Consider the following 24,884-nt stretch of genomic DNA (forward strand, 5'->3'; position numbering starts at 1 on the left):
CTTTTACAACTCAACAGGTACATCATTAATTTTACCTTAAAGTGGCACAAATGGGAAAAAATAAATAAAAATAGGAGCAGTAATGGGAAAACACTCACAGGGGTTCCATCAGTCCACACAAAACCAGAATTACTATTCAGCATACTGAAACCTATCCATGATGGGTCTCCAGTTAAATACCTGCAGAATAAAGACGTTTCCCACCATTATGGAGTTCCTTGTTGTACCTTATAAAATTATCATGTTGTAAAACAAATAATAATACAGAATTATATCAGTACAAAACTTCTTGTGAGCACTCACGGTAACTTGTTGCTTTCTCGATGAGAGTGGAAGCTTGCCAAGTCACCACCAATGGCTTGACAGAAATCACGAGCCTCAAACCAAGTCTTCTTCTCATCATTTTGTCTCTGGTATATCTAAAAGGTAGAAATTTAAAATTGAGATTGTCTGGAAGACAGGAAAATAGTTTTTTTTTTTTTTTTCTGCACCACTCCTATTGGGCATGGACCGTTGTGGCAACTAAGCACATTAAAGTAATTGACATATTAAAGTTTTAAAAACTTGAACACAGTTTAACTTTAAAGCTGCAGCCCATAGGTTTTGCCTCTTTGTCACCATCTCTATTTGAAAACCTGCAATTGCAATTATGTGCGCAATTATCTTCACTGCATGGGCTGTGCACCGGCACGGCTCCAGCGCGGATGAATCTAATGTTTTGAGGGGTATGTGTGGCTGCCAGTCACTGCGGTGTGGATACTGTACTTAGGAATCACAGATTCTAGCCTACGTCTTAGAATATATGACCCAAATAAGAATTTTCACTGGATATTGCCATCTGAACAAGTAACAAGTCTGCCACGTTTGTTCTGACCAACTGAGGAAAAAAAGCATCACAATACATTGTGCTACCAATGGTGATTAAAATCTGACAATCGGTTAGCTCATATCACATCAAACCATGCATATTATTATTATTATTATTATTATTGTTATACTTTGTTGTCAAAATTGTTAATGTTATCAACATCAGCATTGTGTGACTATGTGTATATAGTGTGTATTAGTATGCAGATTTCAATTTCTGGACAGTCTAATCTCTAATTGTCATACCATTCGAATTTCATATTAAGAAATTATTTTAACCCAAAAAGCAAATTATTCGTCCTATTAAAATACAAATCTTGTGTAATCCCAGGCTATCTGTAATTCCAGAAAGAAGGTTATGTGACATACCAGGGTATGTTCAAGGGTAAGTAAGCGGATAAACTCAGCTTTCGGTTCCAAAAATGGAGGTAACTTTCAGTGTATGTAAGTAGCCATACCACCTTATTCTCTGAAAATAACTTGCTCCGGAGTAGGTTATGTTTCAGGGTTAGTTTACTTCAGCGCTATCAGCGCATGCGTGACCTACTGACATATATACAGTTGTGCTCAAAATTATTCATACCCTTGGTAAACATGATCAAAGAAGGCTGTGAATATAAGTATGCACTGTTTATCCATTTGATCTTTCATTAAACATTTTTTTTAAAAGTCTAACCTTTAATTGAAGTTTAATTTAAAGTGGGGCAAAATCACATTGGTAAATAAATATTTTTCTCTAGTACACAATGGCCACAATTATTGGTACCTCTAGAAATTATTTTGATTAAAATATCTAATATGAAGTATTTCCATTCATATTTTTTTTATCACACCAGGGTGACTAGGAACATGAAGTTGTCCACCCTTAGCTTCCTGTTTCACAGGATTATAAATATGAGGAACACAAAGGCCAAATTCCCTTAATCATTGATCACAAGGAGCAAAACCAAAGAATATATTTCTGATGTGCTGCAAAAGATTGTTGAACTTCACAAACTTAGAAAGTGGCTGTAAGAAAAGAGCTAAAGCATTAAAATCCCCATTTCCATCAGGGCAATAATTATTAAATTATATATATATATAATTATAAATAAATATATATATATATATATATATATATATATATATATATATATATATATATATTAGTTGTACGATGTATTAATTATAAACACTATTACAAGTACTATATAAAGTAATATTATATTATTCTATTGTCATATACAAGGTAATGTTTATTTTATTCTAATATAGTTATATTTTAGTTATGGATCTGCATTTTCTATAATATATTTAAAAAATAAATAAATGTGATATTTCTTATTATATAATTAGCATCAAACAAATAATATAGTTCTTACTCTCAGTGATTAAAATAATAAATAAAATATGACAAATGAGTTCACAACCATCAATTAGGTGGCGATATGCTGTAAGCATGTAAATGATCACTGAACAAAAGAAAAAAGCAACATGGAACACTTTTTCTTAGCGTCCGTTTCCATAGTGACTCGTCGATTCATCACTCTGTTGAGAATGTCTTGTGTGTTAAACAGGAACATACTCTGTGTTGAATGTACTTACTCCCTGACGTGTTTCTCGAGTAAGCAAGGTTTGGGTTAATCATCCAAGAGTTCAGGGTGTAGCAGATGGTAAGTTAACCCTGCTTTCTAGAGTACACCCCTGATGTTGCATCATCGTGTTGATGCTATGTAAACTTCAATACTCATTGCCTTTATCACAGTTATAATGGGTGCCTGTCCCGCAGGTTTTGAAAAGTATATTCAAAAACCTTTGGTTACAGGAATGAATCAACCCAGAAGGACTTGTGATCCTGGGGTTGAATCCACACTGACCTTGCACATTACACTGCAAAACCTAATAAATGCATGCAGAAAAGGCAAGCCAGCAACAGCACAAACATCCTGCAAAGGCACACCTATTCAACACCTTTGAAACACCCCATATAGTAAATATTCAAACACAACTATTAAAAAAGGTTCAAAGATTCACTGATGCTCCAGAAGGAAACATGGTGCATTAAGAGCCAGGGGGTGAAAACATTTGAACAAGTCAAGTCAAGTCACTATTATTTGCATAGCGCTTTTAACAATGCAAATTGTGTCAAAGCAGCTTTTCATCAACTTGATATAAAGCTGGGTGGCTTTATATCAGCTTTACAGTATTTAGACAGGGAAATAGTGTGTCGAAATAGTGTCATTCTCCTCTGGCCAGACAAAATCAGCAAATCTAGGCTAAAGCAGAGTCAGATTGTGCAGAGGACTCTTCTGGTTCCTGTGGTCTTGTCTCGATGGCCGCCTAGGAGACAGGGTCTTCACTGGGGATCAGTCTCTAGGGCTCATCTAGTTGTCCTGGTCTCCGCTGACATTCAGGGCTGTAGAGGTCATCTCTAGGTGCTGATCCACCATCTGATCTGGATACAGTCTGGATCTGGTGTCTACGGTGACCTCGGAATAAGAAAGAAACAGACTAATATTAGCGTAGATGCCATTCTTCTAACAATGTAACAAGTACATCAGGTGTTTTGGGAAGTGTTCCCAGTTCCAGTTGACCTAATTAATGCAGCCTAACAATCCTATAACGGATTTGAATTATAGGAATGCGATAGTGTATTATGTGTAAACCAGGTTAAAGGGATGGGTCTTTAATCTAGATTTAAACTGACAGAGTGTGTCTGCTTCCCGCTCCAGAGTTTGGGCGCTAAATAGGAAAATGATCTCCCGTCCGCAGTTGATTTTGATATTCTAGGTATTATCAAATGGCCAGAGTTTTGAGATCACTGCGGCCGTGAAGGACTATAATGCGATAAGAGCTCACTCAAATACTGAGGTGCCAAACCATTCAGGGCCTTATAGGTAATTAGCAAGATCTTAAAATGTATACGATGTTTAATAGGGAGCCAGTGCAGTGTTGACAGAACCGGGCTAATGTGGTCATACTTCCTGCTTCTAGTAAGAACTCTAGCTGCTGCATTTTGAACCAGCTGGAGTTTCTTTATTAAACATGCAGAGCAACCACCCAATAAAGCATTACAATAATCTAGCCTCGAGGTAATGAACACATGAATTCATGTTTCTGCATTTAGATATATTTTTAAGATGGAAAAATGCAATTTTACAAATGCTAGAAACATGTTTCTCGAAGGAAGGATTGCTATCAAAAAGTACGCCTAGGTTCCTAGCTGATGACGAAGAATTTACAGCGCAGCCATGAAGTATTAGACAGTGATCTAGGTTATTACTGTATATGCAAAAGTTTTTGGTCCAATAATTAACACCTCTTTAGTAGTTTTAGCAGTAAGAAATTGCTAGTCATCCAGTTTTTGATATCAACTATACATTCTGTTAGTTTTGCAAATGGGTAAGTTTCATCAGGTCGCGAAGAAATATAGAGCTGAGTATCATCAGCATAACAGTGAAAGCTAACACCATGTTTCCTAATGATATCTCCCAAGGGTAACATGTAAAGCATGAAAAGTAATGGCCCTAGTACTGAGCCTTGAGGTACCCCATACTGCACTTGTGATTGGTATGATACCTCTTCATTTACTGCCACAAACTGATGGCGGTCAGATAAGTACGATTTGAACCATGCCAGTGCAATTCCTCTAATGCCAACATAATTTTCTAGTCTATTTAAAAGAATGTTGTGGTCAATAGTGTCAAACGTGGCGCTAAGATCCAGTAGCACTAATAGAGAGATACAACCACGATCAGATGATAAAAGCAGGTCGTTTGTAACTCTAATGAGAGCAGTTTCAGTACTATGATATGGTCTAAAACCTGACTGGAAATCCTCACATATATATTTTTTCTCTAAGAAGGAACATAGTTGTGATGATATTACCTTTTCTAATATCTTTGACAGAAAAGGGAGATTCGAGATCGGTCTGTAATTGATTCATTCTTTGGGGTCAAGTTGTGTTTTTTTTTTTAATGAGAGGCTTAATAACAGCCAGTTTGAAGGTTTTTGGGATATATCCTAATGACAATGATGAGTTAATATTCAGAAGAGGATCTATTACTTCTGGAAGCACCTCTTTTAGGAGCTTAGATGGAACAGGGTCTAACATACAGGTTGTTGGATTAGATGATTTAACAAGTTTATACAATTCTTCATTTCCAATAGAAGAGAATGAGTGGAATTGTTCCTCAGGGGATCTATAGCGGACTATCTGATGCAATACTGTGGCTGACAGCTGCATGGTTACAATTTTATCTCTAATAGTTTCGATCTTGGAAGTAAAGTAGTTCATAAAGTCATTACTACTGTGCTGCTGGGTAATGTCTGCACCTGCTGATGTTATTTTTTTTGTTAATTTAGCCATATATACTTGGGGTTGTGTTTGTTTTCATCTAAAAGAGACGTAAAGTAAGCAGATCTAGCAGTTTTTAATGCTTTCCTGTAAGAGAGAGTATTTTCCCGCCAAGCAATACGAAATACCTCTAATTTTGATTTTCTCCAGCTGCGCTCCATTTTCCGGGCTGCTCTCTTTAAGGCCCAAGTGTGCTCATTATACCGCGGTGTTGGACTCTTTTTCTTAATCTTCCTTAAGCATAAAGGAGCAACCGTATCTAAAGTGCTAGAAAAGAGAGAGTCCATAGTTTATGTTACAAGTTGTTCTGAGCTATTGGATATGCTGAGGAACTGAGAAGTCAGGAAGATTATTTATAAAGCAGTCTTTTGTGGTCAAGGTGATGGTTCTACCATATTTATAACAAGGAGTTGGCCTTACAGCTTTAGCTATATGGAATATACACAAAACTAGATAATGATCTGAGATATCATCGCTCTGCTGCAAAATTTCAATGTCACTGACATCAATTCCATGTGACAGTATTAAATCTAGAGTATGATTTTGACCACGAGTAGGTCCCGACACGTGTTGTTTAACACCAATAGTTTAGAATGTCTATAAATGCTGATCCCAACAAATCTTTTTCATTATCAACATGGATATTAAAATCACCAACAATTAGGACTTTATCTGCAACCAGCACTAACTCAGATAGAAAATCAGCAAATTCTTTAATAAAGTCTGTATGGTGCCCTGGTGGCCTGTATACAGTAGCCAGTACAAACATCACAGGGGATTTATCATTAACACTTGTTTCTTTGGATAATGTTTTATACGAATTATACTTGAAACCCGACCTCTGAGAAATACTGAAAATATTGCTATAAATTGTAGCAACACCTCCCCCTTTACCTTTTGGACACGGTTCATGTTTGTAACAGTAATCTTGGGGTGTAGACTCATTTAAAGTAATGTAATCATCTGGTTTTAGCCAGGTTTCTGTCAAACAAAGCACATCTAGTTTATGGTCAGTGATCATATTATTTACAAAAAGTGCTTTTGTAGAAAGGGATCTAATATTCAATAAGCCAAGCTTTATCATTTGTTTATCTGTATTATATCCGTTTTTTATTTGTTGAACATCAATTAAATTTTTACTCTTACTTTGGTTTGGATGTTTTCTGTATTTTCTAGTTCGGGGAACAGACACGGTCTCTATAGTGTGATATCTAGGTGAAGGAGTCTCTATGTGCTGAGAATTAACTGACTTCTGTGATGTGAGGAGGCTAGCAGATGGTCGGTTTAGCCAGTCTGTCTGCTTCCTGACCTGGGCCCCAGTTAGTCAAGTACGAACTCTAAGACTATGTGCTCTATTTCTAGAGAGAAGAGCAGCACCACCCCAGGAGGGATGAAGACCATCTCTTTTCAACAGGTCAGGTCTGCCCCAAAAACTCGTCCAATTGTCTATGAAACCTATGTCATTCTGCAGGCACCACTTAGACATCCAGCCATTGAGTGACGACAGTCTGCTATGAATCTAATCACCCCAGTAAGCAGGGAGGGGACCAGAGCATATTTCAGTGTCTGACATCGTGCTTGTGATGTTGCGAAGTTCACACACCTCTTTAACATTATTTTTAGTGATCTCCGACTGGCGAAGTCGAACATCATTAGTGGCGACGTAAATAACAATCTTACTGAATTTACGTTTAGCATTAGCCAGCACTTTTAAATTTGCCAAGATGTCAGGCGCTCTGGCTCCCGGTAAACATTGGACTATGGTGGCTGGTGTCTCTATTTTCATGTTCCGTACAATAGAATCGCCAATAACTAGAGCACTTTCAACAGGTTTCTCAGTGGGTGCGTCACTGAGTGGGGAGAACCTGTTTGATGTTTTGATCGGAACGGAAGAGCGGTGTTTTGACCCGCGACTAGGCCGCCTTACAGTCACCCAGTTGCCCTGCTGCACGGGCTCTACCGGAACCGAACAATGGACTCCCTGAGCTAGTCGCATCCAAAGCAGTATCTACAGCCCTTACATTCTTACTGTTTCTCAACTAAAGTTTGGATGAGTGTCTCTAATTCTGAAATCTTCTTTGTCAGCCTAACTATTTCCCTACATTTATCACACGTGAATCCCTCGCTGCTGACAGAGACGGATAAACTGTAAGCTACATGTGGTAAGCAGTGCAAACAACAATAGCAGGAGAAGAAGCCAACACTCACTGTTATTGATGAATGAATTCACTTACCACTGCCATTTGATGAACTCGTGAAAAACGGAACAGGATGAAGATGTCCAAATTTTTCTTATTTTGTATACTTTTTTTTTTTTTTTTTTTCTCCATTTAGTACTGCCCTTCGGAAGCAACAGAAGATACTTGCATGTTTCCCGGAGGATAAATTAAGTACAACTTACCTTGATCTTCAAATTCAAAATGTTTTCACCCCTGGCTCTTAATGCATCGAATTTCCTTCAGGAGCATCAATGAATGTTTGAACCTTTTTTTAATAGTTGTGTTTGAGTCCCTCAATTGTCCTCAGTGTGAAAAGATGGATCTCAAAATCATACAGATTTATGTAAATATGCAAAAGATGCTGGAAAACTGAAGATTCTGCAGGACATGGAGGATTTTCTGAAGAACAATGCTTGGTTTAACTGTTCAGAACAAACAAGGGACTCATGAACAACCATCACAAAACAAAACAAAACAAAACAAAAAGAAACAAAAAGAAAAAAAAAACAGTTGTGGATCATCCAAGTAACCACACAAAGTATTAAGAACCAAGGGTTCCCAAACTATTGAATGGGGCAATTTTTAATAATTTCTGCAATTTTTTGTCTTGTGGACTAAATGTAAATATCTTTTATGTAAAATATCTTACTCAGGACAGTACTGAATAAAAAAAAAATAACAAGCATTTTGTGGACAACACTGGGTGGATTTTTATCATTATAGGGTGGTTGTGTATACACAATGCCAACACACATTTATGTTCAAACACCATGTAAAAGTGAATTTTGCATCTGATGACCCCTTTAAAGAAATTGATGTTTTCAATGAATGTTTCTTTTTTCAATTTGTATTTCAATGCCTTAAGGCAACAAAATTGTTACAGTGTCCAATTTTAAGCAGGAAACTTTTTTTTTTCTCATTGATATCATATTGCGTACCATAGAGGGTTATACATAGGGTATATTATACACCTGAAAGATTACAGAAGGTAAGTGATTGATATTCAGAATGCTGCCTTAGAGTTAAGACACTCCCTGTTGTCTAAAAGCTGAATATTATTTTAATTGCCTTAAATGCCGATGTTTGCTGGTAGCTCGATGTAAAAACATGGGAAATGAGCAGCATCACTAAACCGCTTTTGACTCTATCTGTGTTCATGACAATTCCTCATACCACAGCTGGCCTGCTTTGGACCAAAGTATTTGGCTGGCCAAAACTCCCTGTCTTTTGGCCTCAAGGATGCCCGATCAAGCCCAGGTGGACTTGACCGTGGAAATGCAATGGACAAAATGCAAAAACAGACAATATTGTGTCTAAAATGTAACCCATAATTTAAACGTTTTGTTTACTGAACTGTTGTATAAAATCAATCGACTATCTAACTAATTCAAAATCTATAACCACAATGACATATTACTTAACAATTAGTTAATAGTCATGTGCCTCAACAAGTAATGTCATAACATAATGATACCCATGCAAATCATTAGCTAATGATTAATTAAAGCAGACAACCGGAAGTTTAAAGGCATGGCTTCGACCCAATGTGGTAATTAACATATGAATTTACTTCATTAGTTAATAAAATAAGTTATTAGGTAATTAATATATTATGACGCATTTAACTGATAACAATTTATTGATTACTTAATATTTGAATCATATAGAATGTTCATTAGTTGCTGATGCAGTAATCATTAATAAATGGTTTAGTTCATCATGAGTTATACATTAACTCATGATTATCTGTGCATTAGTTAAGCATTATTTGTGCACCCGTATTGTAAAGTGTTACCAAACCATGCATTAAGAGCCGGGTGTTGGAAATTTTTGAATTTGAAGATCAGGGTAAATTGAACTTATTTTGTCTTTTGGCAAACATGTAATCTTCTAAATCAAAAGTTTGAACAGAAACTGAGCGTTTGAACCTTCTGTAATAGTTGCATATAGTCCCTCAGTTGTCCTCAGTGTGAAAAGATGGATCTCAAAATCATACAGTCATTGTTGGACAGGGTTCAAATACACAAAACTGTTGCAAAACCAAAGAATTTGTGGAGGATCCTGAAGGATTTTTCTGAAGAACAGCAGGCAATTTAACTGTTCAGGACATACAAGGGACTCGACAAAAAAACCCGCTGTGGATCATGCAGGTAAAAATACAGTATTAAGAATCAAGGGGATGTAAAATTTTGAAAGGGTTCACTTTGTAGATTCAACTATTATTTTCTCTTGTGGGCTAATGTAAACATCTTTTATTTGAAATATCTTGTTCAGGTCAGGACTAAATAGACAATAACATGCATAACTTTTGACCCCAACTGTATACACACATATATATTTATATATATATATATATATATATATATATATATATATATATATATATATTAGTGCTGTCAATCGATTAAAAATTTAATCGCGTTAATCACAGTCATGGACTGTGATTAATCATGATGTCATAAATTTAAAATACTAGGATTTACCTGTAAATGTGTTGAAATAAAGAAATGCATGACAAACTAGTTTAAGGAAACAGAACCTTTCACACTTCCGCCAGGTATGAGACATAATCCTTATTATTCTTTTATCATTATTATTTTGTTTTTATTCAGCCATTATCAGCCTTTAAACTGGCAATAAAACGTTTACCAAGTCACATCGCTTCAATCCCAGTATTTACCCAACTATTATCAAAAGTATTTCTAAATAAATACAACAAAACATTTCTTGCGTCCTTCCGTGAGGTATTATGACAAAATGCATTATGAAGAAGAATTGGACCTGTTCTGCAGGTGCATTAGAGCTAACATTAGCATCATGCTTCATAAAACAATTTATGAGATTAATAGTACACTTTTACTCAGAACTCACTTCAAACAACCATCGAGTGTTTGTAATAATTTCCTTTTACAATCACATGTGGAATTTGGTCGTTTACTGTTGTTAAAATATGCTATTTATAGCCTTTTATATCGCTGCACAAATTAGCATTTCAGACTTACACATTCATCTCAAGAAAATCACATACAAATATCCTATCATAATCGTGTGTTTATTATCTTATATAATCTATAGTGGCTGTTGTCGTGTTTATTTCTGCTGTGTAAAAGCCTTAACATGTATGCTCTGGCTGAAACTCACGTTGTTTGATGTTACAACCACCTCTCCGTTCTTAAGTTGCCAGGGATACATTTCAACTATAATACACATTAGTAAAAGGATCTATTTTAATTTAAATTTTTATTTGTCTATATACACTTTTGGCGGCCGTGGTACATTATAAAAGTAGCCCAAAAAAACACAACCCACGGCTCTGTAATTTTTCCCGCAACTGTATTTTCAAAATAGCCCACTTGTGCCGCTGCCCTGGTAACACTGGTTCACTGTACCCTCATCACACAATGATAGATAACCTTCCGCGCTGCGATGATGGGAAGAAGTCGGGGTCAAACCTTACAAACGATTAATCTTCGTTAAAAAATATTAACGCGTTAATTTTTTTCCCCCGCAAATTAATCGTTTGATAGGTCGTAGAACATCTGCCCTTCCCAGACAGAGAGTCGGGCTGCTACAGCCAATATTTTATGGTTCCCAAAAATGACGGGGGGTTGCATCCAATTTTAGATCTTCGCGGACTGAACTGCTTTCTAAATGCTGACAATCAATGATTGTTCTTTCAGATCCAATCAGGGGATTGGTTGGTGAAAATTGACGCATACTTTCATCTTGAAATTTTGCCACAATGCAGGGAGTTCCTGGGGTTCGCTTTCGGGGGCAAAGCTTACCAGTATTGGGTTCTTCCGTTCGGCCAAGCCTTGTCACCCCGCACATAAACAAAATAAATGGATGCAGCGTTATCTTCAATGACTGGCTGATTTGGCCCAGTCTTAAGAGCTTGCGCTTAAACATAGGGATGTTGTCCTTGCTCATCTCAAGTCTCTGGGGTTGAGACTCAACGCCAAGGAAAGCGTTTTCTCTTTTACCCAGGGGAAAATGCATTTATGGGTTGTATGGGATTTGATCACAATGCGGGTGCAGCTGTCTCCTGCATGTGTTGAATCCATTGTAAACACCTTGAAGGATTTCAGGCTAGGCCAGAAAGTTACTGTACATTACTTTCGGAAAGTTCTCATGGTGACAGCATCTTTGGGAAACCTTTTGGCATCCTGCACATGAGACCATTGCAGTTGTGGCTCAGAGCCATGGGATTTCATCTAAGGGCCAATCCCCAGAGGCATATAAGGGTTATGCGCTAAGGGCTTTGTACCCACTCTGTGTGGTTCAGACCCTGGTTTCTGACTTTGGCTCCCATTCTAGTCACGTGTTGTCGTTGCGAGATGCTAATGACAGACGCTTCCCTCATGGGCTGGGAAGCGGTCTTGGATGACCATCCAGCCCAAGGGATCTGGAGAGGTCATCTTCCCAACTGGGAACATCTATTGCCCCTATTGCCTCGGAATGATGGCTGTATTTCGGGCCCTGAAATAAATCTTCCAGCAGGGGTTACCACGTCCTAGTGCAGGGGGGGCAAGGCTGTGGCAGTCACTTACATAAGCCGTCAGGGCAGACTGCATTTGTGCCGCCTGATCGGGCTAGCGCAGCAGGTTCTGCTTTGGACACAGGACAAGTTCCTGTCCATCATGGAAATTTACATTCTGGGGCATTTGAATGTGGGAGCAGATTCGCTGTCCAGACAAGCTGGGAAACACAGGGAATGGAAACTCCACCCCAAGGTAGTCAGACAAATTTTGAAAGCGGAGGTGGACCTCTTTGCTTCACAGGAAACAGCACAATGTCCCCTCTACTTCTCTCTGACTCACCCAGCTCCCCTAGATCTGGATGCAATGGTCCATACTTGGCCTAGACTGTGTCTTTATGCACTCCCTCCAATTGCTCTGCTCCCGGAAGTCCTGACCTAGGTCAGTCAACAAGGGTCTCGCCTCTTACTGATGGCGCCCCATTGGCCGACCAGAGTATGGTTCTCAGCTCTAATTCATCCTCGGCCTGAGCTCTGGAACCTTCATCTCTGGCCGCTGAGGGGGACAAACGAGATATGCTGGGCTTCCAGACGTAGTACAGACTATTCTGTGTGCTAGGTCTCCCTCCACTAGAAGAAGTTATGCCCTCAGATGGTGCTTTTTCGAAAGGTGGTGTATGACACACCGTGCAGACCCAGTTCACTGCCGGGTTGTTTCAGTGCTGGAGTTCCTGCAAGAAAAATTGTCCTGAGGCACATAACCTGGTACTTTCAGAGTCTATGTGGCCGCTGGAACGGCCTGCCACGCTCTAATTGATGGGGTTTCTGTGGGAAAGCACCCTCTAATCGCCCGTTTCATCTGTGGAGCTCAGTGTTTGAGACCGCCCACCAGACTGACAGTCCCTTCGTAGGACTTAGCCTTACTGCTCGAAGGTCTGGTTGGGACCCCTTCAAACCACTAGAGTCAGCACCTGTCAGGTTTCTGACACTAAAGATGGTTTTTCTCATGGCTCTTACTTCTCTGAAGAGAATTGGGAATTTGCAGGCTCTGTCAGTCTTGCCATCCTGCTTAGAGTTTGCCTGAAGATGTGTCCGTTTCACATCTATTTATAAACCTCAGGTGCACATAATCAAATGACGTCACCTACCAAGGTTATTTCAGCCAATTCTTGGCGTGTTTGACACACATGCTTCACAACCGGTCGAACAAAGAATGAAATGCAACAAGGTTACAGTCAAGTAACCCGAGACATTCTTTCTGGTCCTCAAATCTGATTGGCTGATAAGAGTGCGATTTTAGAGTGATATCAGAACTCCAATATCTATTTCACAGTTTGTAATCATGTCACTCTGCTTGCGCCACACCTCGGCCAGATCTCTGGGAATTTAAAACTGGCTCTGATGTCTCTATAGTGGTTAAACATGAGATATAATTAATTTTGGGTAAATCTAATGGGCAGTCCTTGGTCTCACTAATCTATTATTTGTTCTAGAAAAGATAGTTTTGGCAAAATCTCATGTTTATGTAAATTCAATGCTGTATATCAGAGCGCTGCCTTTTTACTTTTTACTGAATTGCCTAGCAACTTTTATTAGGGCCCGAGCACCAGTGGTGCGAGGACCCTATTGGAATTGCTCAGATTCTTCTTCTTCTCCAAAATGAATCACATTTTTGAAAACTCATGAAACTTTGCACACATGCCAAAAGTGGTGAAAATTTACATCTGATATGGGTTTCAGAAGTGGGTGTTGAAAAATGGCTCGATAGCACCACCTATAAAATTTCAACGAAGTGCCCCTCAAGCTATGTTTCACATACATGTACAAAATTTGGTAGACACATGTAACACACCAATACCTACAAAAAAGTCCCCTTGTATGAAGCCTGAAACCCAACAGGAAGTCTGTTATTTTGAATTTTATTGGCAAGTTTTTTGCCGTTTTTGCCATTTTCAGGCATTGTATTTAAACAAACTCCTCCTAGAGATTTAAACAGATCAACACCAAAGTTGGTCAGTGTAATCTAAAGCTCTTTGTGACGCTAAATTGCGAAGATCTCAAGTTTTCATTGAAGCATGTGTCCATGGCGGCCCGACAAACTTCAATGTTTCGCCATGAAAAAGGAAGTTGTTATAATTCAGGCACAGAATGTCCGATCTGCACCAAAATTCACATGTTTGATAAGAGTCCTGTCCTGAACACATGCCCATGACCATATTCAGTTACTTTTTTACTATGTTTTAATTATTTTAAATAAAGCACTTTGAATTACTATTATGTTCAATTTAACCACTAAGCACATTATAAATAATGGACAAAATGTATATCTGCAAATTAAGTTTAGTATATGGCAGAACATTTATTGTTAAACTAACCTCTGGTATGAGTGTTACATGTCACTCTTTCAGGAGGGAATATATTTATGCACATTTACCTGAATACAATTCCCTGGATCTTTTTTAGTCCACTCAGCTGGACAGCTGAGAGGCTGTGTAGTTGGGGGCACTTGCGTGGTTGTAACACCCTCTGCCATTTTTTTACAGATGTATTTCTGTTTACTGTTACAGTCCAGTACATCCCATAATCCTGCTGAAGTTCCTGTTAACATGGCAACACAACCTCTGTGCCTTTCTACAAAGTGAAAAGACAAAAGACCAAAAATTAGATTTGGATTTAGGTAGATTCAGACATGACTTCATGTCACACAATCAAAGCATAATACCTAATATTTCATAAAAAACTAAAGTTTCATAAAAATGTGATTACTAATCAACATACCTGGCATGCCAACATTAAAGTGTGTAAATTTGACTTTATCACCATTACTCCACTGGAAGTGCTCAAGTCGTTCAGTATTACTTAGGCCAATCCAGAAATACTTCTCAGGCCTAAGACCGACCAGGCTAATGAGAAAAGCATTCTCATACCTAATTAAAGACACAGCATTTAAGAATGTTGTATAAATGTTTGCATACAGACAGTAATGAAAAGTGTTTACTAAAGTAAACAAAGACGAATATAATAATGCCACATGAACAGAAATTATTTGCATTGTGCACAATTAAAGTAGTCTAGAAATATTCTTAATATAGAAAAACAGGAATGTATTAAATACAAAAAGTGAATCAAAACCAAAAAAATTCAAGCAAAGGAAGAAAAACAATCAAACACAAAACAGGCACTAAACAAAGAATGTTCTGAACTGCACAATAAATTACTGGCAATTGCATATCTATAATGAATAATAGGGTACAGCAGGGCTAAAGGCACACCCGGGTAAACTATTATAGATTTAATTTATAATATATATTCCATAAATATATATGGAATATATTCCATAAAAGTCCTGGAATTCACTAAGAATCTCTTGTTTTTTACCCCCAAATCTTCAAGTCTTTTTTTCAGGTTTGCTCCTTTTATCTCTAATAGCAGTGTTTACTGTAATGTTTCCAAAGCAGGTAAATACAAAATATTTTTAAATTAAACAACCCATTTTTATGATTTATTTCCCCACACGTGTTGCTCTATCAATGTGTCATAAAAACATTACTATATTTTCTGCAGTCATACACTATGGGAGTATTGAAAAACACATTTTTCTATGAGGTGTACCTTTAGGTCAGTTGTACCCTATATGATTATCTACAAATATAATCTGCATTACCTGTTGGCAACATCAACCAAACGAGCTCCTGTCTGCTCACATTTCAGTTTGGCCTCATTAAAAGACTTGCTTTCCATGGCAATAATATAACAGTAAGAGCTGTACCTAACCCAACCCTATGGGAGCCAGATAGACATGACTTAATCACAATGACAATTCCTCATACATCTTATACCATTAGAAATAAAGATTGTTTGGGGATTTTTTAAACAAACTCTGGATTTAAATTAAATTATTAATAATTTTGACAATTAATCACATATGCTGAGGTGCTGACTTGTGAAGTAGAGAACAGCATCTTTTACAGTAGACTCACAGCTAGGCATCCAGGACTGACAACCTCTGGGGTGCCATAAGGCTTGCTAGATGATTTCTTTTTGCAGATGTAGCCACGCTCCATCTCACACATATGGTCTGCCCATCTGCCGTCCTATTACAGAGGCAAAAAACAAAATTACAGCTATTCAATACGTAGATTTTTAATGTTTTTAAGGGAGTCTCTTCTGCTCATCAAGGCTGTATTTATTTGATCAAAAATACAGGAAAAATTTTCAGCATCATTACTCCAGTCTTTTTTTTTGGAACGTGATACATTTTTCTTTGATTCTTTGATGAATACAAAGTTAAAAAGAGCAGCATTTGTTCAAAATAGAATGTTTTTTATTATATATATATATATATATATATATATATATATATATATAAGAATGTGACAATGTTTACATGTACCAAATACATAACCCCATGGACCAAACATATAACATATAAGACAAAGAGAAGAAAAAAAACAACAACAAAAAAAAGACACTGAGTTTAGAAGGTGACAATATTTACATGTGCCAAAATGTAGAACCACTTGGACAAACAAACATACTGATGGCCAACATTACGAGTCCGTTCTGATTAACTCCTGTATTTGCATTCATATGTCTGTGAGCATGTGTGTGTGTGTGTGTGTGTATGTGTTTGTCATTGTATCTAGGGTTGGGGAAGGAAGCATACAACTGAAATAGTATCATAATAGATTGATAACAGATATAAGTAGAGTAAAAAATAAATAAATAAATAAATATATAAATAGAAATAAATAAAGACTAATAATAATAATATTACAGACAACAAATGTTATTAGCAACAATAATAACTATAATAATGTTAATCATAATGATAGTAATAATAATAAAAACGATTACATCAAAATTGGGGAGGGGTGGAGTACAACGAAGAGGGCAAGTATAAATAATAATGTTAATAATATTAGTATTGGATTATAAATTAATAAATGTTTAATAATTGGGGGGGGGGGGGGGTGCCTCCGATCCCACTGTGGCTACGACATATCAGAACTTAATTCCCCAGCCCATGTCACATTTTTTTTCTAACAATATAAGTCTTTACTATGACTTTTTATTCATTTAACACATCCCTCCTGAATAAAAGTATGAATTTCTTTTAAAAAAAGAAAGTAAAAATGTACTGACCCCAAACTTTTGAATAGCATTGTATATTTTAATTTGTAACACAAAATTTATTTTTTTCAATAAATGCTGTTCTCTTTAACTTTTATTAATCAGAGAATCCTTATATATATATATATATATATATATATATATATATATATATATATATATATATGTATATATATATATATATGTATGTGTGTATATATATATATATATATATATATATGTACTGTATGTATATAGGCCACTTTTGCACAGCAGCAGAATATGGTCATCAGTCCTGTATTTGAGTCCTTAATACGGTTATGTTCACACACATTCTGTAACTAAACTCACACCCCTAAATTTCCAGGACTCACAACCGCATTCTTGGGACTGGACAGCTAGGGCTACATTCACACTGTCAGTTTTTGGGATTGAAAATCGCATTTACTTACAGGTGTGAGTCTTGAAATGTCCCATTCACACAGCAGCTCAAATACTGTCTGTATAAATGTGCAAGGCCGTATTCCTTACCAGTAACCATAGCAACAGTGACCAAAGTAATATCAAAGATGTCGATGTCCATTAAACTGAAAGTCTTATTACTTTTTGACACGGCAACCTGAGTTTTGCTGTTCCATTTGAACTAACTTATTAAAGGACTGTTCGTAATACTCCATCATCATGCACTTTATTACAGGCCCCAAACTGTGACACTTTTTGTGTTGGTATTTTTGAGTTTATCGTTTATCGAATAATTGTGAATATTCAAATTAATTTATGAGCCACAGTTAATATGGAAAATTAAAATTTATACTAACAACCAGAGGTGTAAAGTATTTTAAAGTAAATGTAATTAATTACTGTACTTGAGTATCTATTTTGATACTTTGTAGTTTTACTGAGTTTCAAAGATATTAGCTACTTTTACTCTCTACTTAACTATATTTTTGAATGAGTATCTGTACTTTTTACTCCACTATATTTGGAATGAGTGTTGCAGTTACACTTTATATTTTGCATGGACCTAGCCTTTTCTGCAGCAGTTTATTTCTGCTACAAAAGACTTGATACTGCCTACTACAGGGCACTGAAAGTCCTAGATCTTATGAGTTTTGCCCCACTCACCCAAACTTGTGTGAATGCGAATTCCTTAGCAAAGTAGTTGTGAATCACATATGTTTTATATATGGGATGAGGACATGACTGCAGCTGGCAATGAGGCCGAAACCAGCACATCCAGTGCAAGAAGGCTTTGACTTTTTTTTTGTTAATAACTGTTAATTGAATTTTCTTCGGGAATAACAGTATAAAACAAAAAGTAGCTGTTAGAACCCACCCCCTGGCAGACTTAAAATAAATAAATAAATAAATAGGTTACACTTTATTTTGATAGTCCACTTTAGACATTCTACTAACTATAAGTAACTTTGTAACTACATGTCAACTACATGTCAACAAATTCTCATTAATTTGCAACTACATGTTTAATAACTCTCAGAGTGGACTGTTAGGGTAGGTTTAGGGTTAGTGGAATAAGTTGACATATACTTGCAAAGTTTCTCATAATCAGTATGTTGTATGTTGTGGACCCATCAAAATAAAGTGTTAGAAGTTATTAAGCATACAGACTACTAATACTCTAATGACTGCTAGTTGACATGTAGTTGCAAAGTTACTTACTGTTAGTAGAATATCTAAAGTGGACTATCGAAATAAAGTGTTACCAATAAATAAAATAAAAGATAATAATACAAATGTATTAATTAATATTAATAGATAAATAAACATAAAATAATTTTTACAAAGATTTTAGAAAAAATGAAACAACATGGTAACACTTTATTTTAAGGTCTCTTAACTAGTTGCTTATTACCATGCATATTACTAAAATATTAGCCATTTATTAGTAGTAATTAAGAACATATTAATGCCTTTGTCACAAAGCAAGGCCAGAGACAACAGGTAAGTGACAAACAGGATGGTTTATTGAAGGGGAATCGAGAAACTGGAACGGGAGAGGCAAAAGGCAGGTGAGTGAGCAAGACAGTGTGGAATTCAGAGTGCTTAGCTGTGATCTTGCTGATGTGTTTTCTTTTGCAGGTTGGTGGAGGATCTTGGATCAGGGAACAACAGGATTCGTAGGAGGATCGGCGGAGAGTCTCCAAGGGTAAGTATACCAGGTAGGTAATTCTATGGGGAGTCCAGAGCAGTCCGTGTAGGTGAACGGTAGACCGGACAATGAGAGGTTGGGATGTGTGTGTGTTATACTGTGGCTTGATTGGTGACAGCAGGTGCGGGTGATTAGTATTCAGGCGACTGTGAGCGGGTGATTGTCCTGGATGGTGATTGTGGTGATTGTGACGAATCCCTGACAGCCTTATTCTACATGACCTTATTCTACATCCCTAATCCTACTCAATACCTAAACTTAACAACTACCACACTAACTATTAATAAGCAGCAAATTAGGAATTTATTGAGGGAAAAGTCACAGTTAATAGTGAATAAGTGTTCCCTATTCTAAAGTGTTACCCACAGTACTAAAAGCTGAATGCCATAAATTTAGTTTTCACATTAGATCCATGTATACAAGAAGTTGAGAGTTCCATCGAGATAATGTCCAACAAATACACAGTCCATGTTCGTAGAAAAGTAGGGTCCATTGTTTGAGGAGGATTCCAACGGTTGACTAGCAATTTGTTTGCTGCTGTGAGAGCAGCTAACAGTAAACATCTTTGTTGGACAGACAAGGTGAATTCCCAAAAGTCATTCATGAAAAAAAATGGCACGGAGTCAAACATATCTCAGTACCCAACAAATATGAAAGGTTCTGTGAGAGCTGAGTCCAAAAATGTGAGAGAGAGGGGAGAAGGATTTAATAAATGCCAACTATCCACCAATTTGTCAGAACAAAAAGGTTGAAAGTGTGATTCCTTTGGTCCAGATCTATCTAGGATATGCGACATTACAGAATTCGTATCTGCACCCAATACAATTTCAAAATCCGAAAATTTCAAGCGATAGGTTGACAAAACAGAGAAAAAAGTAGGGTCAGTAGTACAAAGGGAATAAACTGAAAGAAATACAATATTCCTATTCTCCACTATTGTTTTATATGTGTTATTCTACCGTCTGTATCCCAACCTTTATCTAAAATAGTAATATTTAAAGTCCTCCGCACCAATAATAGGACACCCTTGATTTTAGTATCCGAAGATGAGTGAGATACCACTTCATAAAACTTATTATTACACCTGTGTATATCCTCCTCTTTCAAATTCTTCAGATTCTTGAACTAACACTATATCAATGTTTCTTCTTCGCAAAAAATCCAAAAAACCTGTACGTTTGTGAGGGCCATTTAGATCATTAATATTACAACTCAGAATATTAAGGTCAGTCATAGGTATCGAACAGAATTACTGCATAATACGACAAAATACAAGTTTGAAAATAAAACCAGTTGAGTCTACCATTAAACCACCCCCAACCCCACCCTTCCCGTCACTATTAAAAAAAAAAAAAAAAAAAAAACACATTCCCATGAACTATGGCAGATCAAACCAAGAACAAACCTTGATCTGCCAGCACCCCTTAATATGATCCATGGTGTCAACAAAAATCTGCACATTACTGAAGCACCAACATTGACCCCATAGTCACATAACGACAAGGTAGTATCTCTATTAAAAAATAAATTAATTAATTTAAAAAAAAAACTAAAACATAAATAAAATACCATCATAATCAGTAAGCGATACTGTATGCACAATGAAAGTTTCTAGTAACTACGAATTAAGAAGTGAACATTAAAGTGAACAGTGCAAGTGTCTACTCACCACCAGAGGTCACTCGCTCACCACATGGACTCTTGCACTACACTACTGTTGCACTTCACGCCGGACTACAGTTCCCATCATCCATTGCACTGATGACCCACACACAGCTGAATGCACTGATTACACACACAGCTGATTGTAATTAGACATGCTACATAAGCCATGGGCTTCCTCCCTCTCACTGCTGAGTATTGTCCAGCGTTTATCGCTCTCATAGTGATAGCTACTTTATGGAGTCCTTCCAAATCTTAGTTTAAGTCTAAGTCTTGTTTATATGTTTATCTAGTTTATAGCCTCAGATCTATCTTTAGTCTTGTCGTTTTGTACTCTGTTTGCTGTTTGTACTCTCGATTATTGCTCATGTTATCGGATTAGCCCTTGTCAAGGCCTCTGGATTTTGTTTGCGGATCGAAGACCCACGCTTGTTTTAGGAATACTCTTGTGTCTTGCCCATGCCATACTCGTTTGCTGTTGTTCGACCCTGCCTGTGTTATGACCATGTCTATGAATAAAAGCTTGCACTTGGATCCGCTTGACTCCTGTCTCATCGGCTCCGTTACAGAAAGACAGAGTCACCTAACCATTTAGAGCATCTCTTCGCCGATTAGACAGCAAATGTCCAGCTGAAGTTCACTGAGAGTTGGTGGATGTTACGTTCCCAGTTAGTCTAGGGTTAGAGAGACAAGTATGCCAACAATCAACTCAATGCCAAGAAATCAAGTTATTTTATTTTAAATATATGGGAAGATGTCAAGGCTTCAAGAGGGGGCAAGGCCAAAATAACCATAAACCCTCTAACTATTAGGGAGAAACTAACTAAGCTAAGAAAAAGAAACAAAAATACAATAGCAATACACTAACTCCCTAACTAGCATAAACAGGAGAAAAACAAGGTATAAAGAAAATGGCACCCGCCTCTCTACCAACATATTCCCAATAAATTAACAATAAACTTCATAAATAACAAACAATATCAGAAGAAGGTAAAAACAAATAATAACTTCCAAACCAAACCAGATTTCTTGTCTTAAGCATCAGTCACCACAAGAGTGTTAACACAATAACACTAAAGAAATCAATTCAACAAAATATTAAGCAAAACAACTAAAAGCTTGTTGGGTTGAGAATAGAAGCCTCATGACTTTTTAATTTGACTTAACATTATTTTATCTATCCGTTATACTGAAGAGACCTTTTTGAAGGATTTTATTTATTTTATTGATATTTTGAGGTGCTCCGTTTTATTTTGGTTTTAGAAAATATTTTTGTTTTGTTTTTTTTTGTTTTTTTTCAATTGCTAACATCCTTTTGTCCAATCTCTAGTCACATTTTCAAAACTCTAAACACAATTAGCACAACATCCGTCTGTTGTGACTGTCACGGTGCACACAGCAGGGAGGAACGAAGAGACGAGGATAACTCAAATAACAGTCTTTAATAAATCCAAAATAGACAGGACAAGGCAAGGCAAGGCTGGGACACACAGGAACACCGGGGAGTAACGAGTAGACCAGATTAACACAAATTTAAAATGCTTGAACTTCTTTTACACACAAGCTCAATCAAGACCAAAACAATGGATTTTTACTGCCAAATTTACAAATGCTTTCACACTATATGTCAGAACAGATAACAATTTTCTAAACCTAACTTATAGGCTAAAGTCAAAGTGAACAGCTGTTCATATTGTGAATTTTAAACACAAATATATCCCGTTTTTAATTAATCAATGAGAAACAGCAGCTTGCAAATATACAGGTGCTGGTCATATAATTAGAATATCACCAAAAAGTTGATTTATTTCACTAATTCCATTCAAAAAGTGAAACTTGTATATTATATTCATTCATTACACACAGACTGATATATTTCAAATGTTTATTTCTTTTAATTTTGATGATTATAACTGACAACTAAGGAAAATCCCAAATTCAGTATCTCAGAAAATTAGAATATTGTGAAAAGGTTCAATATTGAAGACACCTGGTGCCACACTCTAATCAGCTAATTAACTCAAAACACCTGCAAAGGCCTTTAAATGGTCTCTCAGTCTAGTTCTGTAGGCTACACAATCATGGGGAAGACTGCTGACTTGACAGTTGTCCAAAAGACGACCATTGTCACGTTGCACAAGGAGGGCAAGACACAAAAGGTCATTGCAAAAGAGGCTGGCTGTTCACAGAGCTCTGTGTCCAAGCACATTAATAGAGAGACGAAGGGAAGGAAAAGATGTGGTATAAAAAAGTGTACAAGCAATAGGGATAACCGCACCCTGGAGAGGATTGTGAAACTAAACCCATTCAAAAATGTGGGGGAGATTCACAAAGAGTGGACTGCAGCTGGAGTCAGTGCTTCAAGGACCACTATGCACAGACGTATGCAAGACATGGGTTTCAGCTGTCGCATTCCTTGTGTCAAGCCACTTTTGAACAACAGACAGCGTCACAAGCGTCTTGCCTGGGCTTAAGACAAAAAGGACTGGACTGTTGCTGAGTGGTCCAAAGTTATGTTCTCTGATGAAAGTAAATTTTGCATTTCCTTTGGAAATCAGGGTCCCAGAGTCTGGAGGAAGAGAGGAGAGGCACACAATCCACGTTGCTTGAGGTCCAGTGTAAAGTTTCCACAGTCAGTGATGGTTTGGGGTGCCATGTCATCTGCTGGTGTTGGTCCACTGTGTTTTCTGAGGTCCAAGGTCTACGCAGGAAGTTTTAGAGCACTTCATGCTTCCTGCTGCTGACCAACTTTATGGAGATGCAGATTTCATTTTCCAACAGGACTTGGCACCTGCACACAGTGCCAAAGTAACCAGTATCTGGTTTAAGGACCATGGTATCCCTGTTCTTAATTGGCCAGCAAACTCGCCTGACCTTAACCGTATTGTGAAGAGGAAGATGCGATATGCCAGACCCAACAATGCAGAAGAGCTGAAGGCCACTATCAGAGCAACCTGGGCTCTCATAACACCTGAGCAGTGCCACAGACTGATCGACTCCATGCCACGCCGCATTGCTGCAGTAATTCAGGCAAAAGGAGCCCCAACTAAGTATTGAGTGCTGTACATGCTCATACTTTTCATGTTCATACTTTTCAGTTGGCCAAGATTTCTAAAAATCCTTTCTTTGTATTTGTACATTTACTATATCTTCTAACAGTCGGAGCCAATACCCTTGTATAGACAGTGGTTCGAGATGTAGTGCGGTTGTGCTTCAGGCAACGCAAGTTTGAGTCCCAGATTGGGGACCTTTTGTGATCCGAAAAATAAATATATATTTGAATATCTTCTAATTAAAACAGTAAGAGTGCAGTTTAGAAATATGGAAATTGATTTAAGTAATTTCCAAGAAATGCATGGAAAAAGGCAACTGCAACACTGCTATTTTATTTGTGCTTATTTCATTCATAGAGTTTACACTTCACACACTTGTTACTGCATTGTAATTGACCTATCGGTAAGCCCCTCCCCTCGAACACAGATGAGCCAATGGCAGTCGAGTATTAGATGCATGGGGAGCGGAACTCTGACATCTTTAGTTTTCAGTGCCATAGAGAAACATTGGAGGGTCCGAAGCTCGCATCGGTTTGATGGTGTTTATGCTACAAAAATGGAAAAATGATGTGCCTAGGGTACTTATAACACTGATTCCAGGTATGCTGAGAGGATAGGCAGTATAAGTAAGGGATAATCAAAGGCTAGCTGTGCATTAAATGATTTGAATGCACAACGTGGAGGCGAAGAACCACGCTGCGCGTCGGGTGGTTGCCTCCGCGAAGTGAATTGAAATCGTTTAATGCACAGCTAGCCGTTGATTATCCTGTTTATGCCATGGTCATTTGCCAGCATTCACATATTAAAGATGTTAATAATATTTGCGCTGCAATATTTGACCGGAACGATAAAAATGGCGGTTATTTTTGTCTGTATTACTATTCAACTCTCACTGTATGTTACTATGGTTACCAATGTTTATAGGAAGCGCATTAATATAGAATGTGATTAAACTGACCTGGAACTACCTGTGCAGTTAAATGAATTT

At 37.2% G+C, this 24,884-nt stretch overlaps 1 protein-coding gene and 1 pseudogene across 2 annotated transcripts in view; both read right to left on the minus strand.

The window, feature by feature from the left end:
• mrc1a (mannose receptor, C type 1a) overlaps positions 1-24,884 on the minus strand; it is a 215,565-nt gene that overhangs the window by 92,895 nt on the left and 97,786 nt on the right. For both annotated transcript variants that reach the window (XM_058780779.1, XM_058780780.1), the window contains exons 9-14: positions 15,880-15,993; positions 15,564-15,679; positions 14,678-14,826; positions 14,334-14,530; positions 304-419; positions 99-180 (exon numbers count right to left, since the gene is read on the minus strand). In XM_058780779.1, the coding sequence (XP_058636762.1) occupies positions 99-180; positions 304-419; positions 14,334-14,530; positions 14,678-14,826; positions 15,564-15,679; positions 15,880-15,993 (774 nt within the window). The remainder of the gene's footprint in view (positions 1-98; positions 181-303; positions 420-14,333; positions 14,531-14,677; positions 14,827-15,563; positions 15,680-15,879; positions 15,994-24,884) is intronic.
• LOC131543450 (uncharacterized) lies at positions 2,142-9,663 on the minus strand (annotated as a pseudogene).

This window comes from Onychostoma macrolepis, chromosome 07 (genome assembly GCF_012432095.1).
Source record: "Onychostoma macrolepis isolate SWU-2019 chromosome 07, ASM1243209v1, whole genome shotgun sequence".
NCBI classification, from domain to species: domain Eukaryota; kingdom Metazoa; phylum Chordata; class Actinopteri; order Cypriniformes; family Cyprinidae; genus Onychostoma; species Onychostoma macrolepis.